Source organism: Arvicanthis niloticus, chromosome 27 (genome assembly GCF_011762505.2).
Source record: "Arvicanthis niloticus isolate mArvNil1 chromosome 27, mArvNil1.pat.X, whole genome shotgun sequence".
NCBI classification, from domain to species: domain Eukaryota; kingdom Metazoa; phylum Chordata; class Mammalia; order Rodentia; family Muridae; genus Arvicanthis; species Arvicanthis niloticus.
Genome location: NC_133435.1, coordinates 26,014,100 through 26,031,954, shown reverse-complemented (window position 1 = coordinate 26,031,954; position 17,855 = coordinate 26,014,100). Strand labels below are relative to the sequence as shown.

At 40.6% G+C, this 17,855-nt stretch overlaps 1 protein-coding gene across 1 annotated transcript; it reads right to left on the bottom strand.

Moving 5' to 3' along the window:
* Positions 1-359: 359 nt before the first annotated feature.
* Positions 360-17,585, bottom strand: Naa11 (N-alpha-acetyltransferase 11, NatA catalytic subunit). Its single transcript, XM_076925935.1, has 2 exons — positions 16,856-17,585; positions 360-2,609 (listed from the first exon to the last, which is right to left on the bottom strand). The coding sequence occupies exon 1, from the start codon at positions 17,529-17,531 to the stop codon at positions 16,869-16,871; it is 663 nt and encodes a 220-aa protein (XP_076782050.1). The 5' UTR covers positions 17,532-17,585; the 3' UTR covers positions 360-2,609; positions 16,856-16,868.
* Between the last annotated feature and the right edge of the window lie 270 nt (positions 17,586-17,855).

Below are 17,855 nucleotides of genomic sequence, written 5' to 3'. Positions count from 1 at the left end.
GTATTTTGATATGTCTGAAACTTTCTATTGGAATGACTTGGTCATCAACCTCTTAACAGTGTTGCAAACAGCATTTCTGTGAGTGAATGAGATTCTAAATTACTTAAGGTCTAATTCAAAGAAATCTAATAAGTGTCTTAGACTGGTTAGAAGTTGACTTTTATGACCATTACTAGTTAGTATCAGCATTACAGAGAACTAATGAGAAAAAATCCTTTATTTCTTGATCCTTTTAAAGCTTAGCAGCTTTGGCTCAATTTCTGAGACTACTCTGTGCCTCCCTTACCCCCATATTCCATTATTTTATTTCATATCATCTCTTCCTTATTGCTTTTCTCTCCAAGGGAAGAACAGGTTTTCAGCTATGTAACCCACAGGCTTTATTCATGAGTTGATGACACAACTACACAAGACTTCGTTCTGGTGACTAGGAGCTTTGAACAATTTGCTGACAAAACAGGCTTCACTCAAGTTTCTGTAAAGCCAGGCATTCAGAAGGGCGTGAGTCAGTCTACAGCGCACACTACACTCATACTATGAACTGTTCTAGGTCCTTGCTCCGGTCTCTCAAGGACCAGGCTTAAGGGAAAAGCAAGCAGCCTGTTCAGGGAATCATAATTTGCTGTGTGAAGAGAACAGTGCTGTTATGAAAGGAGGGTCAGAGGCCCTCACTCCCAGGAACGGGAAAAGATGGTTGCTTCTGGTCCATCAGCAGCACACCCCTGGAGCTGCCTGGGAACTTGGTAATTTATGCCCTAAACAATGTTAGAACACTGTTTACTTTTATTATCTAAACAGTCATAACCCAAACTAGGTAGGCTGCTGCATTGCTGGATTTCTGATGTCTCCTGGTAACAAAGCAAAGCACCGATGGCTTTATTCAGGGACACTGCCAATGCCTGGAAGCCTTTCTGATTTCCCAATTGCTGCGATGATTAACATCAGGTTACTAGACTCAATGTGGCTGGTGCTGGGCTGGAGAAATCAGTCAGGTAAGCTGAGGCTATTCCTTCTGTTTCTCCATCTGCTGAGCTGTTACCACGAAGACATATTGACAAGGGCTCAAGGAAAACACAGAATATTTTATCAGTAAGATTATGCTGCCCCAGAGACAGATGTTAGAAAGCTGTAATATTTAAAAATAAAGAGATAATCATATGCTTGAGGGGAAAGAATAAAACCATTTCAGAAGTAAGGGAGAAAATTAAAAAGAAAAAAAAGGAAAATGGAAAGACTGAAGACTAGGTTGACACACAAAGTGGCAAATCCTATGGAGAAAAAAGAAAGTTGTATGTCTGCCTCAGGCACGCCGTTACCCTTAGACAGCTATTCTCCACACACTGGGGCCGATTTGTAAGAAGTACTTAGCAGGGCTGATGATGGATTACAGGACAGACTCATCTCTTGTCATCAGCTGCTTAATGTCAGGGCTTAGATGTAAATCCATATACTCCAGTTTTCATAAAAATGTAAACATGAACATGTTGGACATTTTGGTAATTAATGTTCCAAGAATATGAAAGCATTACTCTGTTCAAAGTCCATCTATCTGTGACTTTTCTGTGGGAAGTCAAAGCCCTTTGCCTTCACTTACTTTTACTGAGACACTCAACGGGGATTACAATTGAAGGTTACATAAATATTTACAATTGACATGTAGTTGTCCTATATTAAGTCAATGCTGAACATTTTTATCTCCTTTTTGCCATTTTACACTTTAACATGGCTTTGCAAATAAATTTTGAGTTCAAAGAGGAGCAAGGAAAAAACGTTGGCTCTGATTTCACCAAGGGTTGGGTTGAAATCCCTGCACTGCTTCCGATTTCTTATCTGTAAAACAGAGATAATAATGCCCACCTCATAGGGCTACATGTTAGTAAATGTCATAGCACTTCATGTGAACACTGCAATCCTCAATAAATGGCAAGTGACATCATTACAGAAGAAAGCAAACACAAAAAAGCAACTGACATGCACAAGCAGATGAGCGTCCAATTTAATCACTGCCCGCTCTTAAAGTTTATACATTCTGCTTGTATGGTGTCGTAGAGCCCTTCCTTATCACGTTTTCCCACTGAAAGTGGGGGAGAACACCCCTTGAATGTGGAGGACAGGACACATGGAGTTCCATAGAAAGCAAGAGTAAACAGGTAAATAGCACCAGAAGAGGAAAGGGGCACGAGGTCTAACTTGATGGCCCCAACTACCCCCTTAGTGATGGAAACACATAAAATTAATGGCAAAACCCTCAAGCTGAAACCTCCAGAGTTGTCCCTGCTTCCTAAATGTTATTTCTATGAGACAACTGTGCAATGTATCTACAAGCCAACACAGAATCACCACAAACAGTACAGAGGCAGCACAGTGAGAGAACGAACGCCAGGGATGTTCTGTCACGGCAGACCTCAAGTTTCCTTGGCTCTTGCGCTGAGGTGTTCCTCCTTCATGATCACAGTAGCTTTATGTGGAAGGTTCTGGAGAGTTGAAGACAAGAAGCCACTTGAGTCACTGGGAGATAATCCCAGAGTAGCAGAGAAGATACTGCAGAGCACACCAGTTAAGCAAGGTTTCACACAATAGATGTGGCTGAGACATGAAGACCAGCAATGCTGTTGAGAAAAGAGAGTGTGTTAGCAGTGAAGGCACAGGCTCTGACAGCCCTGAGAGAGCTATGGAAGAATGTCAGTTTTCTTCAGGCATGTAGTCCCTGGATGGTATGCATGCTTCATGAGGGGATTCTGACTCGTGTACATACAGACAGCACTGCATTCTTTTAAAGCACATGAAGTCAACAGGCTAAGTAGTGGTAGCCATAGAGGGGGGAAAGATATATTTAATCATAGTACATTATATATGTGTATGAAATTCCCAAACAAGTTAAAAAATGTAGGAGTATAATGGATACAAGTTCAACAGCAGATCACTAAGGAAACCACTAACCAGTTTGCGCTACATTCTGCATGATCCCATGGAAATTGGTGGGAATCAGACCACATAGCACAAATTCTTACAGGAATGAGGCTCTCCCACATACCCTAAACAGGACACAAAAACATTTTCTAATATCTGTAGGCCCAGTCTCCTCTAAGAAAGGGAGTTCGGGTGGGGGCATGGACTGACCTGCCCCAAAGAATGTATTTCATACCTAAAGAAAGGAAAATACTTCTTTTGTCATCTTCCCATCCTATTTACTCAAATGGATTTTTGATGCTGGGTATGATGGCGCATGCTGTGATCTTAGCACTCAGAGGGCTGAGCAGGCAAATCACTATTTCCAGACCCACCTGGACTACAGAGTGAGATACTGTATCACAAAACAAATCATTTAAAACAAAAGGAAGAAAGATGTAACACTGCAGAAATGAAACACCTTATCCTGGTTATGAGAGGTAGTGTTCTGTCCTATAAGTCATCTTTTACAGTTAAATTGGTCAGGAATCCAAAGTATGGATTGTGAGTCTTCAATATAATTTAAGGCTTGGTCATCCCATTAGTGACTATCTACGGAGTGTCTACCAGCAATTAACATCATGTTTAATATTTTAGAAGATAAACAAGATATGAGCTCTAATTCTTGTTAGCTAAACATCTGTGTGATGTATGAATAGACAGTTTTGTTTTTTAAAGGCCTTGGAGTGTTTCTGATTATTTTTAGCTCAAAACAATAGTAAAATATCACAACCTTTAAAATGAATTATCTTTTCTCATCTACCTTGCATACAAATGTTATAAAATAGAGGCTATTCTTATGCACAGAGCAGTTACAAAACATTTTTGTGCAAAAATTATCATTACTGAAAACTGTTTTCAGAATAACACAGAATCAAGTAGAAGCCAGTGTTATGCAAAATCTAGTGTTTAAAATTTTATTTGGGGGCTGTAGAGATGGCTCAGAGGTTAAGAGTCTGTATTGTTCTTTCAGAGGTCCTAAGTTCAGTTCCCAGAACCATGCCAGGTGGCTAACAACCACTTGTAATTTCTGCTCCAGAGGGATCCTATGCCTCTGACCTCCACAAGCACCTACATTCAACCACACACAGACATACAAGCAGTTAAAAATAATAAAAATACTTATTTATAAAAAGAAGTATACTTGGTCTACTAGAATAGGAATAAGATGTGAAGGAATAGATTATAAACACTAGCACTACCTTTCTCAGCTTTGAACGAACTCTGTTAGCACATTTATGCATAACTATATAACCCTAAGTATTTTATGGGTGTTTTTAGTTATCTCAGCAAATACTGCTTGGCAATTTAAAGAAACTAAAGTGAAAAAAAAATCAAATAACGGTATAATATATATTCTAAGTCAATTTGTTTCGTGGAACAGTACTGATAGTTTTCATGAAGATTTTCTTCAAAAGATATATTGCATCCCTTAATTTATTAACTTACTAAGTTCAATTTTATATTGCCAGGCATTCTTTTATTTGTATAATTTTATTTCCAGCTATGTGGATGTCTGTTGGTAGGAATATACACGTGAGCACAGATGCCTGGCAGAAGAGGGTGTCAGGTCCCCTGGAGCTGAAATTATAGGTAGCGCTGGGGACCAAATTCAGGTCCTCTTCAAGAACACTGCACATTCTTCACTGCAAAGCTACTCCTCTATAGGCTTCTGAATGGTAGGCTGTGGAAGCTTACAGAAGGAATGCTGATGATAAAACCTTACGAACAGAGATGAAAATACTATGGTTTTACAATATGAAAAATCTGTACTATTCTGGAGAAAATTTTTAAAATGTCATTATAGAATATTTTCAGAAAGATTTACATTGACATTTTCAAACAAAAAACACTCCATTTGTAGTTTTAATATATTTCTTCTTACCTTATTCACCAGTAAAGATAATTGATTTTATATACTAGAGCAACAAGAGCACACAAAGTGAGATTTAGATGAAAATCAATCTCTGCTATTATGTGTTACCTCTGCCAGTGTTTCAGCCAGCCTGTGTAGATTACACACTGATTGGAAGGTGACACGGTTAGATATTATAAATAATTCAACAAAAGACTGTATCTGATCAGCTTTTGAAACTAGTATTTCCTCTCTTCTCAATGTTCTGTATCGTCATAGTGTGGAGCTGCATTTGAAATCTATAGTTCCTGGCATATCTGGGCTAAGGTTATACTAGGAATTTACCAAGCCTGTCAGTCCCTAACCTTCTCCCATGGTTCATTATATCATTCCAGTTATAATTAGTTGTCTGGTAAAATTAAGAACAGTCTATTTCAGTGAATGTGAACATTTAACAACTTTCTGTTAGAATGACAGCTTCACGACATGAAGAATAAACTAGAAAAGCAAAGTCACGGAAGTAACCTTAGTTCACTCAATGATGCCAGCTCAACCAAAAACACTAACACTTTGATTTCTCCTTTTTTGTTATTAAGTGTCAGGCAGATACTTCCTGCCAGGAAACAAGCTGATTTTGATGCCATTCCTGCCTCAACTAGCATGTTTTGGACTGACCTGTCTTCATTGCTATGGCTCCCTAGAAACTCTGCTGCTTCCAAGCAGCGCTGATTCTGCTAAGTGCTTTGACATTGAGCTTGTCAGTGAAAGCTATTTTAGTTCTCAACTGCATTTCTCTTCCAAGACTGCAAACTGTTGCTGCTCAGCCGCAACACTCGCCATTTGATGAATGTGAAGGAAGGGAGCTGCACAGTTACCGTCAGCTCGTATCAGTAGCAGAATCTACAGTGTGAGTGGGCTCTGGAGGACCAGAACTCTTGTATTTAATCTTCCTATCTGTGGAGCCTGAGTGGTAAGTCACTGTCCTCCACTCCCTCACTGTGTATGCAGTGCTCTCTACCATGCCTGACCTACATGGAATATCTGTCCCACTGACTCTACAGGGGTAGTATGACTACTTTGGGCAGGCCTGAGAACAATTGTGGCAGCACAATGACCACTATAGGAAAGCAGTAATTCTTATTATTTTTTTAGGGTGAGACACTCAGTCCCCATTCACCTGAAAATGGAAATAAGGACAAATAAAATCTCGCTCTCTTTAGGGCTTTACTCATATGCATCTGACCTCTAGCTCCATAGGAGGGAGCACTGAATTGCAGCAGTGCAGTGATACTTTTATAGCCCAACCTCATGTCTCCCTTGCTCTTTTTTTTTGCTCCATCAATGCCTTCTCCCACGTAGGCAACTAAAGGTATGAGCTGGTGACTGTTCAAAGAGATAAAACACGAGGGATCTTAGTGGAAGGATCCCTTAGTGGAGGGATCATTTCTTTCAGACTTGAAAGAGACAAAAGGCAGACTTCCATTGTTAACTTGCCCAAATGTATGCAAAAGCAGAATAAACATTCTATATATTTATGTGTAAACCCTAGATGCATTCCCAGAATCCCCTGTGGCAAGTCTTGAAGGAAGTAATAGGGATCCCCTGTTCCTGGCTGGGCAGGAGCAGCTTCTCCAATCCACAGCCTAAGTAGAATGCTTCCCACCGTGGAAGAAATGGTGCTGTTTGCCAGAATACCTCCCTTTCCCTCCTGGAACAGAGTTCAACTATACTTCTTTATCTCCCTTGCCATTAACTGTTAAATTGGTGCTGATTTTTAAAGCCTATAAGAAGTTCTGTATTTACTTTCTTCCCTGTTACCTAAATGTGCACGAACAGATGGAAGACATTCTTGAAAATGGGAGTCAGGAAGCAAGAAATTGAAATTTTGCATTTGTTTTGACTGTAAATGCATCCACTAGAAGTACTTGCTATACTTAGGGCTCTGTCATAATAAAATCGTAGTAAGTTCATATCATATTATAGCCATTGCTGGCATCTCAAATATAATTTATACCATTCTCAAACCTGCTCAGAAATAATTAATCAATACACATACTGCTAGACGTTTATTTCTTAGCTACTAAAGCACCTGTATTACTGTTACAGACATTTAAAAACCTTGACAATGCTATTTCAATACATTTTTTTCTTAAAGTCCGTATGATGTGATGCCTTCTGGAACATCCCACCTCTGGAGAAGAGATCCTTAGCTTAGGCTTTACCAGACTAACAAAGATGCCACAGAGACATGTTCTAGGTGGATCTTGAGTGCTTTTTATTTAAATAAATTATTCAATGATAATTTTTGTGTGTGTTAGATGTTTTCTTTCTTCTCCCTTATTTTTTAAACACAGTGCTGTGTACAGAACCCAGGGCCTTGTGTACATTAGGAAAGTGAATGTCTACCACTGCTGCCTAGTAAGGTTATAAGACAGGTAGGAATCTGATGACATATCTGTTTTGTTCAATTTTACAGTCTTCCTTGATCCTGGATCAGACGAATCCCACTGAAACTTTAAAATTGCTGTTAGCACATGGACCCTTTAATTATATGACATAATTTGTTCTGGAAGGACTACTGTGGTATTTTATTGGTACAACTAAGCCTGTTCCTAAGATAGTAGCCTTTAAAAGGAACTTTTTGGTGTGCATTTTTAATTAGTTGTATTTATGGGCACACATGTAGCAGGGTCAGAAGAGCACGTTTGGGAGTTGGTTCTCTTCTACCACATGGGCCCCAGGGATTGAAAGTGAATGCATCAGGCTTGGCTGCAGATGCCTTTAGAACCTGAGCCAGCTCAGCTTTTCTATTTCCTTAAAGATAGATGAATAAATAAACAAAAATAAGTTCTCACTAGCCCACTTTGGTTGCAAACTCAACATCCTCCTAGCTCCTAAGAACTGGGATTATAGACATATGCTACTATGTGTGCATTAGTGGCTTCTTAGAATGTTTTTAGCAAGTATAATACTTTGCTCTAAGTTTTTCTGTAAATTTTCACAAATCCCAGAGTGAAAAGACAGCATAAGGAACCCACAAGGAGACATTTCTCGCCTTCCACAGTTTTTACAAGGCTGCTGTTCTTATTTTCAGACATTTTCTGCAGTCCCTACGATCAAACCCAAGGCCATTCACAGGTAGATAAACACGCTCTGTCGCCCCAGCACACGCCTCCCCTGTTAGGCTGCTCATCTTATTTCAAGTCTTCACTAGAAACTGCTTTTTGTCTCTTTATTTTTGCTGCTGTATTTTAAAACAAATTTTAGACATCATATTAATTAATCTGATTGAAAATATACTTTTGTAGGATAATTACTTCATTTCACAATTAGCACATTTAATAGAGTCCACATTCAGATTTTGCCTGGGTGACTAGTCTTCTTGGTTTGCTTGAATGAAGATGACAACAGTGCCACCAATGACTTTTGGTTGCTATTATCTTTAGTTTACTAGAAAATTCTTGTGTTTGTTTTGTTTTGGTGATGGTGGGAACCAAATCCAGGGCTAACTCCTTGCAAAGCAGGAGCACTACCACTGAGCTACACCCCCAGCTGCCCATACCCTCCCTCTTTAAAATGCTACTTCTTTTCTGAAGAGGCCAGGACATTTTCATTCTTCTGTCAAATTTCCTTCATTCTCATTCTGGATTTTGCTTGCTGCATAGTCTATCATTCAACACATCCTGTTTTCTATTAAAAAAAAAAAAAAACACTTAAATCTTTCACCCTCTCCCGGGATCTGAGGCCTGGACCAGACCTCTCCCGGATCTGCTGTTGTGTGGACCCCGGATTCCGCCAGTTTAGGTAGGAAGACCCATATACTGCCCTAAGCCCATAGCAGGGTGCTGTGAGCGCTCAGATTCCAGCAGATACCCCCCCTCCCTGCCCCTGCAGAGTAGCATTCCCCTTCCACCCTTCTCCCGGGATCTGAGGCCTGGACAAGACCTCTCCTGGGTTTGCTGTCATGTGGACCCCAGATTCCACCTGAGACATACTGGAAGGTCCACTCAACCTAGAGCCACAGAGGAACAACTGAACTCAGAGCGTCAGACAACATATCCTGAGATATCCTAGAGGAGACACTGCACCCAAAACAGCAGACACCTAGCTGGACTGCTACCTTGGAGGCACCAAATCCTGAGGCATCCTAGAGGTACCACTGTAATCAGTACAGCTGGAAAAGATCACAGAGATATCTGGACCCCTAGGAGATCAGACACAAGCTAGATAACTGGAAAGGCAGGCTTCAGTCAGAGACAGCAAGTACAGGCAGCACTAGATTTAACCAGATGGCAAAAGGCAAGCACAGGAAGAAGGCAAGCACAGGAACGTAAGCAACAGAAACAAAAGTTACATGACATCATCAGAACCCAGTTCCCCCATCATAGCAAGCCTTGAACACCCATTCACACCAGAAAAGCAGGATTTAGAATTAAAATCACTTCTCATGATGATGATAAAGGACTTTAAGAAAGACATAAATAACACTCTCAAAGAACTCAAGGAGAACAATGGTAGACAGATAGAAACCCTTAAAGAGGAAACACAAAAATCCCTTAAGGAATTGCAAGAAAATGCAACCAAACGGGAGAAGGAATTAAACAAAACCATGCAGGATCTAAAAATGGAAGTAGAAACAATAAAGAAATCACAAAGGGAGACTACCCTGGAGATAGAAAACCTAAAAAAATGATCAGGAGTCATAGACACAAGTATCACCAACAGAATACAGGAGATGGAAGAGAGAATCTCATGTGCAGAAGATACCATGGAAAACATCGACACAACTGTCAAAGAAAATGCAAAATACAAAAAGCTACTAACCCAAAATATACAAGAAATCCAAGACACAATGAGAAGGCCAAACCTAAGGATAATAGGTATAGATAAGGGAGAAGACTCCCAACATAAAGGAACAGTAAATATCCTCAACAAAATTATAGAGGAAAACTTCCCTAACCTTAAAGAAAGAGATGTCCATAAATATACAAGAAGCCTACAGAACTCCAAATAATTTAGACCAGAAAAGAAATACTTCCTGCCACATAATAGTCAAAACATCAAATGTACAAAACAAAGAAAAAATACTAAAAGCAGTAAGGGAAAAAGGCAAAGTAACATATAAAGGCAGACCTATAAGAATTACACCAGACTTCTCACCAGAGACCATAAAAGCCAGAAGATCCTGGACCGATATCATACAGACCCTAAGAGAACACAAATGCCAGCCCAGACTACTATACCCAACAAAACTGTCAATCATTAACGATGGAGAAACCAAAATATTCCATGACAAATCCAAATTTACACAGTATGTCAACACAAATCCAGCACTTCAAAGGATAATGGATGGAAAACTCCAACACAAGGAGGGAAACTACAACCTAGAAAAAGCAAGAAAGTAATCTTCCAAAAACCGTAAAAGAAGGTAGCTACACAAACATACCTCCACTGCCAATAACAAAAATAATAGGAAACAACATTCATTTCTCCTTAATATCTCTTAATATCAATGGACTCAATTCTCCAATAAAAAGACATAGACTATCAGACTGGATACGTAAGCAGGACCCAACATTTTGCTCCATTCAGGAAACCCACCTTTGTGAAAAAGACAGACACTACCTCAGAGTAAAAGGTTGGAAAACAATCTTCCAAGCAAATGGTCCCAAGAAACAAGCTGGAGTAGCAATTCTAATATCAAATAAAATCACTTTTCAACCAGAAATAATCAAAAAAGATAAAGAAGGACACTTCATATTCATCAAAGGAAAAATGTACCAAGAGGAACTCTCAATTCTGAACATCTATGCCCCAAATGCAAGGGCACCCACATACATAAAAGAAACTTTACTAAAGCTTGAAGCATACATTGCACCTTACACAATAATAGTGCGAGATTTCAACACCTCACTCTCAGCTACGGACAGATCATGGAAACAGAAACTAAACCGAGACACAATGAAACTAACAGAAGTTATGAACCAATTGGACTTAACTGACATCTATAGAACATTTCATCCTAAAACAAAAGAATATACCTTCTTCTCAGCACCTCATGGTACCTTCTCCAAAATAGACCATATAACTGGTCACAAAACAGGCCTCAACAGATACAAAAAGATTGAAATAATCCCTAGTACCTTATCAGACGACCATGGACTAAGACTCGTCTTTGACATGGACAAAAACAACAGAAAGCCCACATACATGTGGAAACTGAACAATGTTCTACTCAATGATAACTTGGTCAAGGAAGAAATAAAGAAAGAAATTAAAGACTTTTTAGATTTAAATGAAAATGAAGACACATCATATCAAAACTTGTGGGACTCACTGAAAGCAGTACTAAGAGGAAAAATCATAGCTCTAAGTGCTCACAAAGAAATTGGGAAGAGCATACATTAACAACTTGACAGCAAACCTGAAAGCTTTAGAACAAAAAGAAGCTAATATACCCAAAAGGAGTAGACAGCAGGAAATAATCAAACTCAGGGTTGAAATCAACCAAGTTGAAACAAAAAGAACTATACAAAATATCAACAAAACCAGGAGCTAGTTCTTTGAGAAAATCAACAAGAGAGACAAACCCTTAGCCAGACTAACCAAAGGGCGCAGAGACAGTATTCAAATTAATAAAATCAGAACTGAAAAGGGAGACATAACAACAGAAACAGAGGAAATTAAAAACATCATCAGATCCTACTACAAAGGCCTTTACTCAACAAAACTGGAAAATCTGGATGAAATGGACAGATATCAGGTACCAAAGTTAAACAAGGAGCAGATAAACCATCTAAACAGTCACATAACTCCTAAAGAAATAGACACAGTCATTAAAAATCTTCCCACCAAAAAATGTCCGGGGCCAGATGGTTTCAGTGTAGAATTCTTTCAGACATTCAAGGAAGACCTAATACCAATCCTCTTCAAGCTATTCCATTGAATAGAAACAGAAGGAACACTACCTAATTCATTCTATGAAGCTACCATTACGCTCATACCTAAACCACAGAAAGACCCAACAAAGAAAGAGAACTACAGACCAATCTCTCTTATGAATATTGATGCAAAAATACTCAATAAAATTCTCGCAAACTGAATCCAGCAACACATCAAAACAATTATCCATCATGATCAAGTAGGCTTTATCCCAGGAATGCAGGGATGGTTCAATATTCGGAAATCCATCAATGTAATTCACCACATAAATAAACTCAAAGAAAAAAAACCACATGGTCATCTCACTAGATGCTGAGAAAGCATTTGACAAAATTCAACATCCTTTCATGTTAAAAGTCTTGGAAAGATCAGGAATTCAAGGCCCATACCTAAACATAGTAAAAGCAATATACAGCAAGCCAGTAGCCAACATCAAGCTAAATGGAGAGAAACTTGAAGCAATCCCACTAAGATCAGGGACTAGGCAAGGCTGCCCACTCTCACCTTACCTATTCAATATAGTACTGGAAGTCCTAGCTAGAGCAATTAGACAACAAAAGGAAGTCAAACAGATAGGATACAGATAGGAAAGGAAGAAGTCAAAACTTCACTATTTGCAGATGATATGATAGTATACTGAAGTGACCCTAAAACTTCCACCAGAGAACTCCTAAACCTGATAAACAACTTTAGCAACTTGGCTGGATATAAAATCACCTCAAACAAATCAGTAGCCTTCCTCTATTCAAAGGATAAACAGGCTGAGAAAGAAATTAGGGAAATGACACCCTTCACAATAGCCACAAATAAAATAAAATGTCTTGGAGTGAATCTAACCAAGCAAGTGAAAGATCTGTATGACAAGAACTTCAAGTCTCTGAAGAAAGAAATTGAAGAAGATCTCAGAAGATGGAAAGATCTCCCATGCTCCTGGATTGGCAGGGTTAAGTTAGTAAAAATGGCTATCCTGCCAAAAGCAATCTACAGATTCAATGCAATACCCATCAAAATTCCAAATCAATTCTTCATAGAGATAGAAAGAGCAATCTATAAAATCATTTGGAATAACAAAAAACCTAGGATAGTTAGAACTATTCTCAACAATAAAAGAACTTCTGGGGGAATTACCATCCCGGACCTCAAACTGTACTACTGAGAAGTAGTGATAAAAACTGCATGGTATTGGTACAGAGACAGACAGGATGATCAATGGAATAGAATTGAAGACCCAGAAATGAACCCTCACACCTATGGTCACTTGATCTTTGACAAAGGAGCTAAAACCATCCAGTGGAAAAAGGACAGCATTTTCAACAAGTGGTGCTGGCTCAACTGGAGGTCAACATGTAGAAGAATGCAAATTAACCCATTCTTATCCCCTTGTACAAAACTCAACTCCAAGTGGATAAAGGACCTTCACATAAAACCAGATACACTGAAACTAATAGAAGAGAAGTTGGGGAAGACCCTTGAATACCTAGGCACAGGGGAAAAGTTCCTGAACCGAACACCAATGGCTCATGCTCTAAGATAAGAATCGACAAATTGGTCCTCATCAAATTGCAAAGCTTCTGTAAGGCAAAGGGCACTGTTAACAAGACAAAATGGCAACCAACAGATTGGGAAAAGATCATTACCAATCCTACATCAGATAGACGGCTAATATGGAATATATACAAAGAACTCAAGAAATTAGATGCCAAACAACAAAATATCCCCATTAAAAAATGGGGTACAGAGCTAAACAAAGAATTCTCAGCTGAGGAAACACGAATGGCTGAGAAGTACCTCTTAAGAAATGCTCAACATCCTTAGTCATCAGGGAAATGCAAATCAAAACAACATTGAGATACCACCTGACACCAGTCAGAATGGCTAAGATCAAAAACTCAGGTGATAGTAGATGCTGGCGAGGATGTGAAGAAAGAGGAACACTCCTTCATTGTTGGTGGGGTTGCAAGCTGGTACAACCACTCTGGAAGTCAGTCTGGCGGTTCCTCAGAAAATTGGACATAGCACTACCTGAGGACCCAGCTATACCACTCCTGGGCATATACCCAGAAAATGCCCCAACATATAACAAAGACATATGCTCCACTATGTTCATAGCAGCCTTATTTATAATAGCCAAAAGCTGGAAAGAACCCAGATGCCCTTCAACAGAGGAATGGATACAAAAAATGTGGTACATTTACACAATGGAATATTACTCAGCTATTAAAAATAATGAATTTGAGAAATTCTTAGGTAAATGGATGGAACTAGAAAATATCATCCTGAGTGAGGTAACCCAATCACAAAAGAACACATATGGTATTTACTCACTGATAAGCGGAGATTAGCCCAAAAGTTTCAAACAACAAAGATTCAACTACCAGACAACATGAAGCTCATGAAGAAGAAAGAACAAGTGAGGATGCCTAGGTCTTTCTTAGAAAGAGTAACTAAATACTCAAGGGAGCAAATTTGGAGACAAAGTGTGGGACAGAATCTGAAGGAGAGGTTGTATGGTGACCATTCCACCTGGGTATTCATTCCATATGTAGTCACGAAAAATGGACGCTGATATGGATGTCAGGAAGGGAAAGCAGACAGCAGCCTGATAAGGCTGTCTCCTTAGAGGTTCCCCAGATTCTGACATACCCAGAGACAGACACTCACAGATAACCATTAATCTGATCAAAGGTTCCCAATGGAGAAGTTAGAGAGTAAACTGAAGGAGCCTTAAGGGTTTGTGGCCCCATTAGGAGAGCAACAACACCAACCAGCCAGAGCTCCCCAGGGTCTAAACCACCAGCCTAGTAGCACATATGGAGAGACACATGACTCCAGCTGTATATGTAGGGGAGGATGGCCTTGTTGGGCATAGGTGGGAGATGAGGTCATTGGTACCTTGAAGGCTGAGCACTGAGTGGGGGGTGGAATCTGAGGGTGGGGAGGGGGATTGTCAGGTAGGTGGGTAAACACCCTCATAGAAGCAGGAAGGGGGTGGGATAAGGGGTTCCTGGGTGGGTGGGGGAATGTGGTAAGGGAATAAAATTTGAAATGTAAATATTATATTCAATAAAAGAGGGAAAAAAAGATAAGCGGTTAGAACCAACATCCTTAATAAAATGTCAGCCCTCTTAAAAAAAAAAAAAAACTATCTTGATACTGAAATTTGTTTTGAGAATTGTATATTGCAGAATGATCAGCCTTGGTGTATCTACTCAACAAGCAAGCTGGGCAGACCTGCTCAAACCTCTGAGGTCCAGGAATTCCATCTGGAGGCAATGAAGACACAGCATCAGAGGCTTATCAATTTGCTCTTCCCCCCACTCCTCTTCTTATATCTCAACGCCCATAGTCAGCTTGAAGAAGCTAATGAAGAGTCAGCGCCCCTATTCCCTGGGCTTGGGGACTAAGGTGGTAAATGTTGGGCTGCCTTTCTAGGGAAAAGTAGTGGTTTTATGGGAATAGAGAGGATTAGCCAGGGTTTACTGCATAGCCATAACCTATTAGTAGAAATCTGTATAATTAGTATCAAGATGAAGATATAAATTCTTAAATGGCACCAATTTACTTTGATTACAAATTTTAAGGTTTTCATTGGTACGAGCTTCTTATTGATATAAGAGTGAGATGAATATTGTTACTCTCATAGGCATTGTACCAGTATAACACATTTAGGAATACTAGGCTTAGACCCAGCCCTTCTCTTTTTTAACTGATTTGAGATGGTCAGCCTGTGAGTTAAGGGACTATAGCAAATTCATGGCTTGGAGTTTATTGTTAGGGTGTTTTCTATGTTTTATTTAGAGATAGCTGAGTGGAGTTAACAGGCAACAGTCCAGATTACTTTACATGGATAGTTGGTTTTCAAAACATCAGAAATCCACAGAATTGACATGACAAACATTTCTGTATTAATGTTCATTTTGATTAGAGACCTGTCTGCTCCTGACAGCTTCCTATATTGAATTCTAAGAAGAAATTGAGCATCTTTGGAGTTACTCCAGTTGTGGTGAGACAGCCACTAGGCAAGAAGTGCCTCTTTCCTTCTACAGACAAATTACTGTCCAGAAAAGGACACACTTGCAGAATAGTCAACTGATTATATCTGCCTAGACAGAGTAATCAGCCCTTAATAATCCTGCAGCACTAAGGTCTGTCAGATGATCCTGGGCCAGAAGGCAGAAGAACAGATGGTCCAACGTTTTTAAGTAGAGGGATTGTCCAGGTGTTCAGAGGTTTCTATAAATTGGCTAAGTTTTAGAAGCTATGCTTTGTGCTTCCCACAATTATAGTTAACTCAGTCATTCTGGATCTCTGACAGGGTTGAAAACTTATAGCCTCATAGCCAATCCTGGCTATTTACCTTGAGAGAAAAGATTTGAGTGGATGGTCGTCAACTGGCATTCATCCTAAAGCCAGGTTCAGAACTAAATGTTTTAGTTAGGATAGACGACAGAGGTGCTGGTTAGTCAACAAAATGATGGACTGGGTATTAGGACTATCTTGTACCTCACTGGTACAAATCGGCATAATTATGCTCTAATTGTATTTTGAGAGAAAAGTTTCATTTTAACAGGAAGGGTGATGTGTAGGAGGAGCTAAGGTAGGAGGAGTACTGAGAGGAAGAGAAGGAGTAAGAAGAGGAGGAGAAGCAGGAGAGGAGAAGCTAGGTGATGAAAGAGAGAAAGAGGGGGGAGACAGGGAGGCAGATGATCGTGTATCTCCACCAGTCAAAGACAGTTGATATATCGAGGTTGGGTAGTGGGTTACACCTCTGATTGAGCAATACCAAACTTATAAAGCCTATGATTAACATTTTTTTAAAAAAATGTATAAATGCAAAAAGGAAAAGGGGGCATGGGATAGCGGTTTTCTAAGGGGGGTAATGGGGAAAGGGGATGGCATCTAAAGTGTAAATAAAATATCTAATAAAAAAAAGGAAAAAAAAAGAAATCTTTCTTTTAGCAAGAATATGGCAAAAGCAACACTGTGATACTTTCACTGCACTCAGGAGGAAACCTAGCAGAAGTACAAAAGGGTGGGACAAGACGGGACTGGGCAGGCCAAGATATAAAGCAAAGGGATACAGAGGGGCCGGGTCTAGGAAGAGAATACCTCAGGCAATGCTCTAGGAGGTGGAATCCAAGTCCTCAGAACTGTCCTGGACATCAGTGCTGTGGCTGCCAGTGTCTTTGCCTGTGGGGTTCTCGGGCTGACAGGCCTTTTCAGCATCAGGAAGTGTGCTGCCCTGGGTCTCCTGGTTCTCCTCGGAGCCCAGAACCACGGATCTGCTCTTCTTCAGCGCCAGCTGCCTCCTCAGCTCATCTGCCATCTGAGAGAGATCTCGCTTCATGGCGTAAGCATCTTCCCCATCGGCATAGTACTTGGGTTCCACCTCACTAACCTGGAAGTTGAGGGTGTTAGAATACAGGTGCAGGGCAGCCCTGTTGCTCTTCCTGACGTGCAGGGACACGTATTTGGCACCGAAGTTCTCGATCATGGCCCGTGAGGCCTGGTCCATCAGCTTCTGGGCCAGGCCGAGGCGCCGGTGCGAGCGCTTCACGGCCAGCGAGGTGATGTGTCCATGGGCGACATCATCGGGGTCTTCCTCCATCTTGGCCAGGACATAGCCCACTATCTTGCCGTCCTCGTCCTCAGCGATGTAGGAGAGCTGGGGCCATGACAGGCCATGGTAGAAGTAGTACTTCATCTGGTAGTTCTCCGGCAGGCAGAGCAGGTTGCAGTGCTGCATGTTCATCAGGTCGTCCGGCCGGGCATTGCGGATGTTCATCCTGGCGGGCCAGAGGGCCCACGCTGCGTCGTTGCCTCAGCAATGGACTTAAGCAGACCAGGCCTCGTGGTGGCGGGAAGGCCTACGGGCGGAAGGGGCGGGGCTAAGGGCGCTTCCGGGAGCCTGCTGTCCCTGCCAATGAGGGTTGTGGTTCACAGGCCTGCAGACCAGCACACTTGGGAGAAGGCGGGGTGGAGGTGAGCGCTTCTCAGTTTAAAAGGTGTGGGATTCATTGCTTCTGGCGTTTTATACTTGCTTCAATTTTCACTTATTCTCTCTCTGTGTATGTAATGCGTCTGTCTGTATGTATGATTGTGTGTGTGT

Coding starts and splice junctions, on each gene's coding strand:
- Naa11 (XM_076925935.1), bottom strand. CDS start 17,531: ATGAACATCCGCAATGCCCGGCCGGACGACCTGATGAACATGCAGCAC.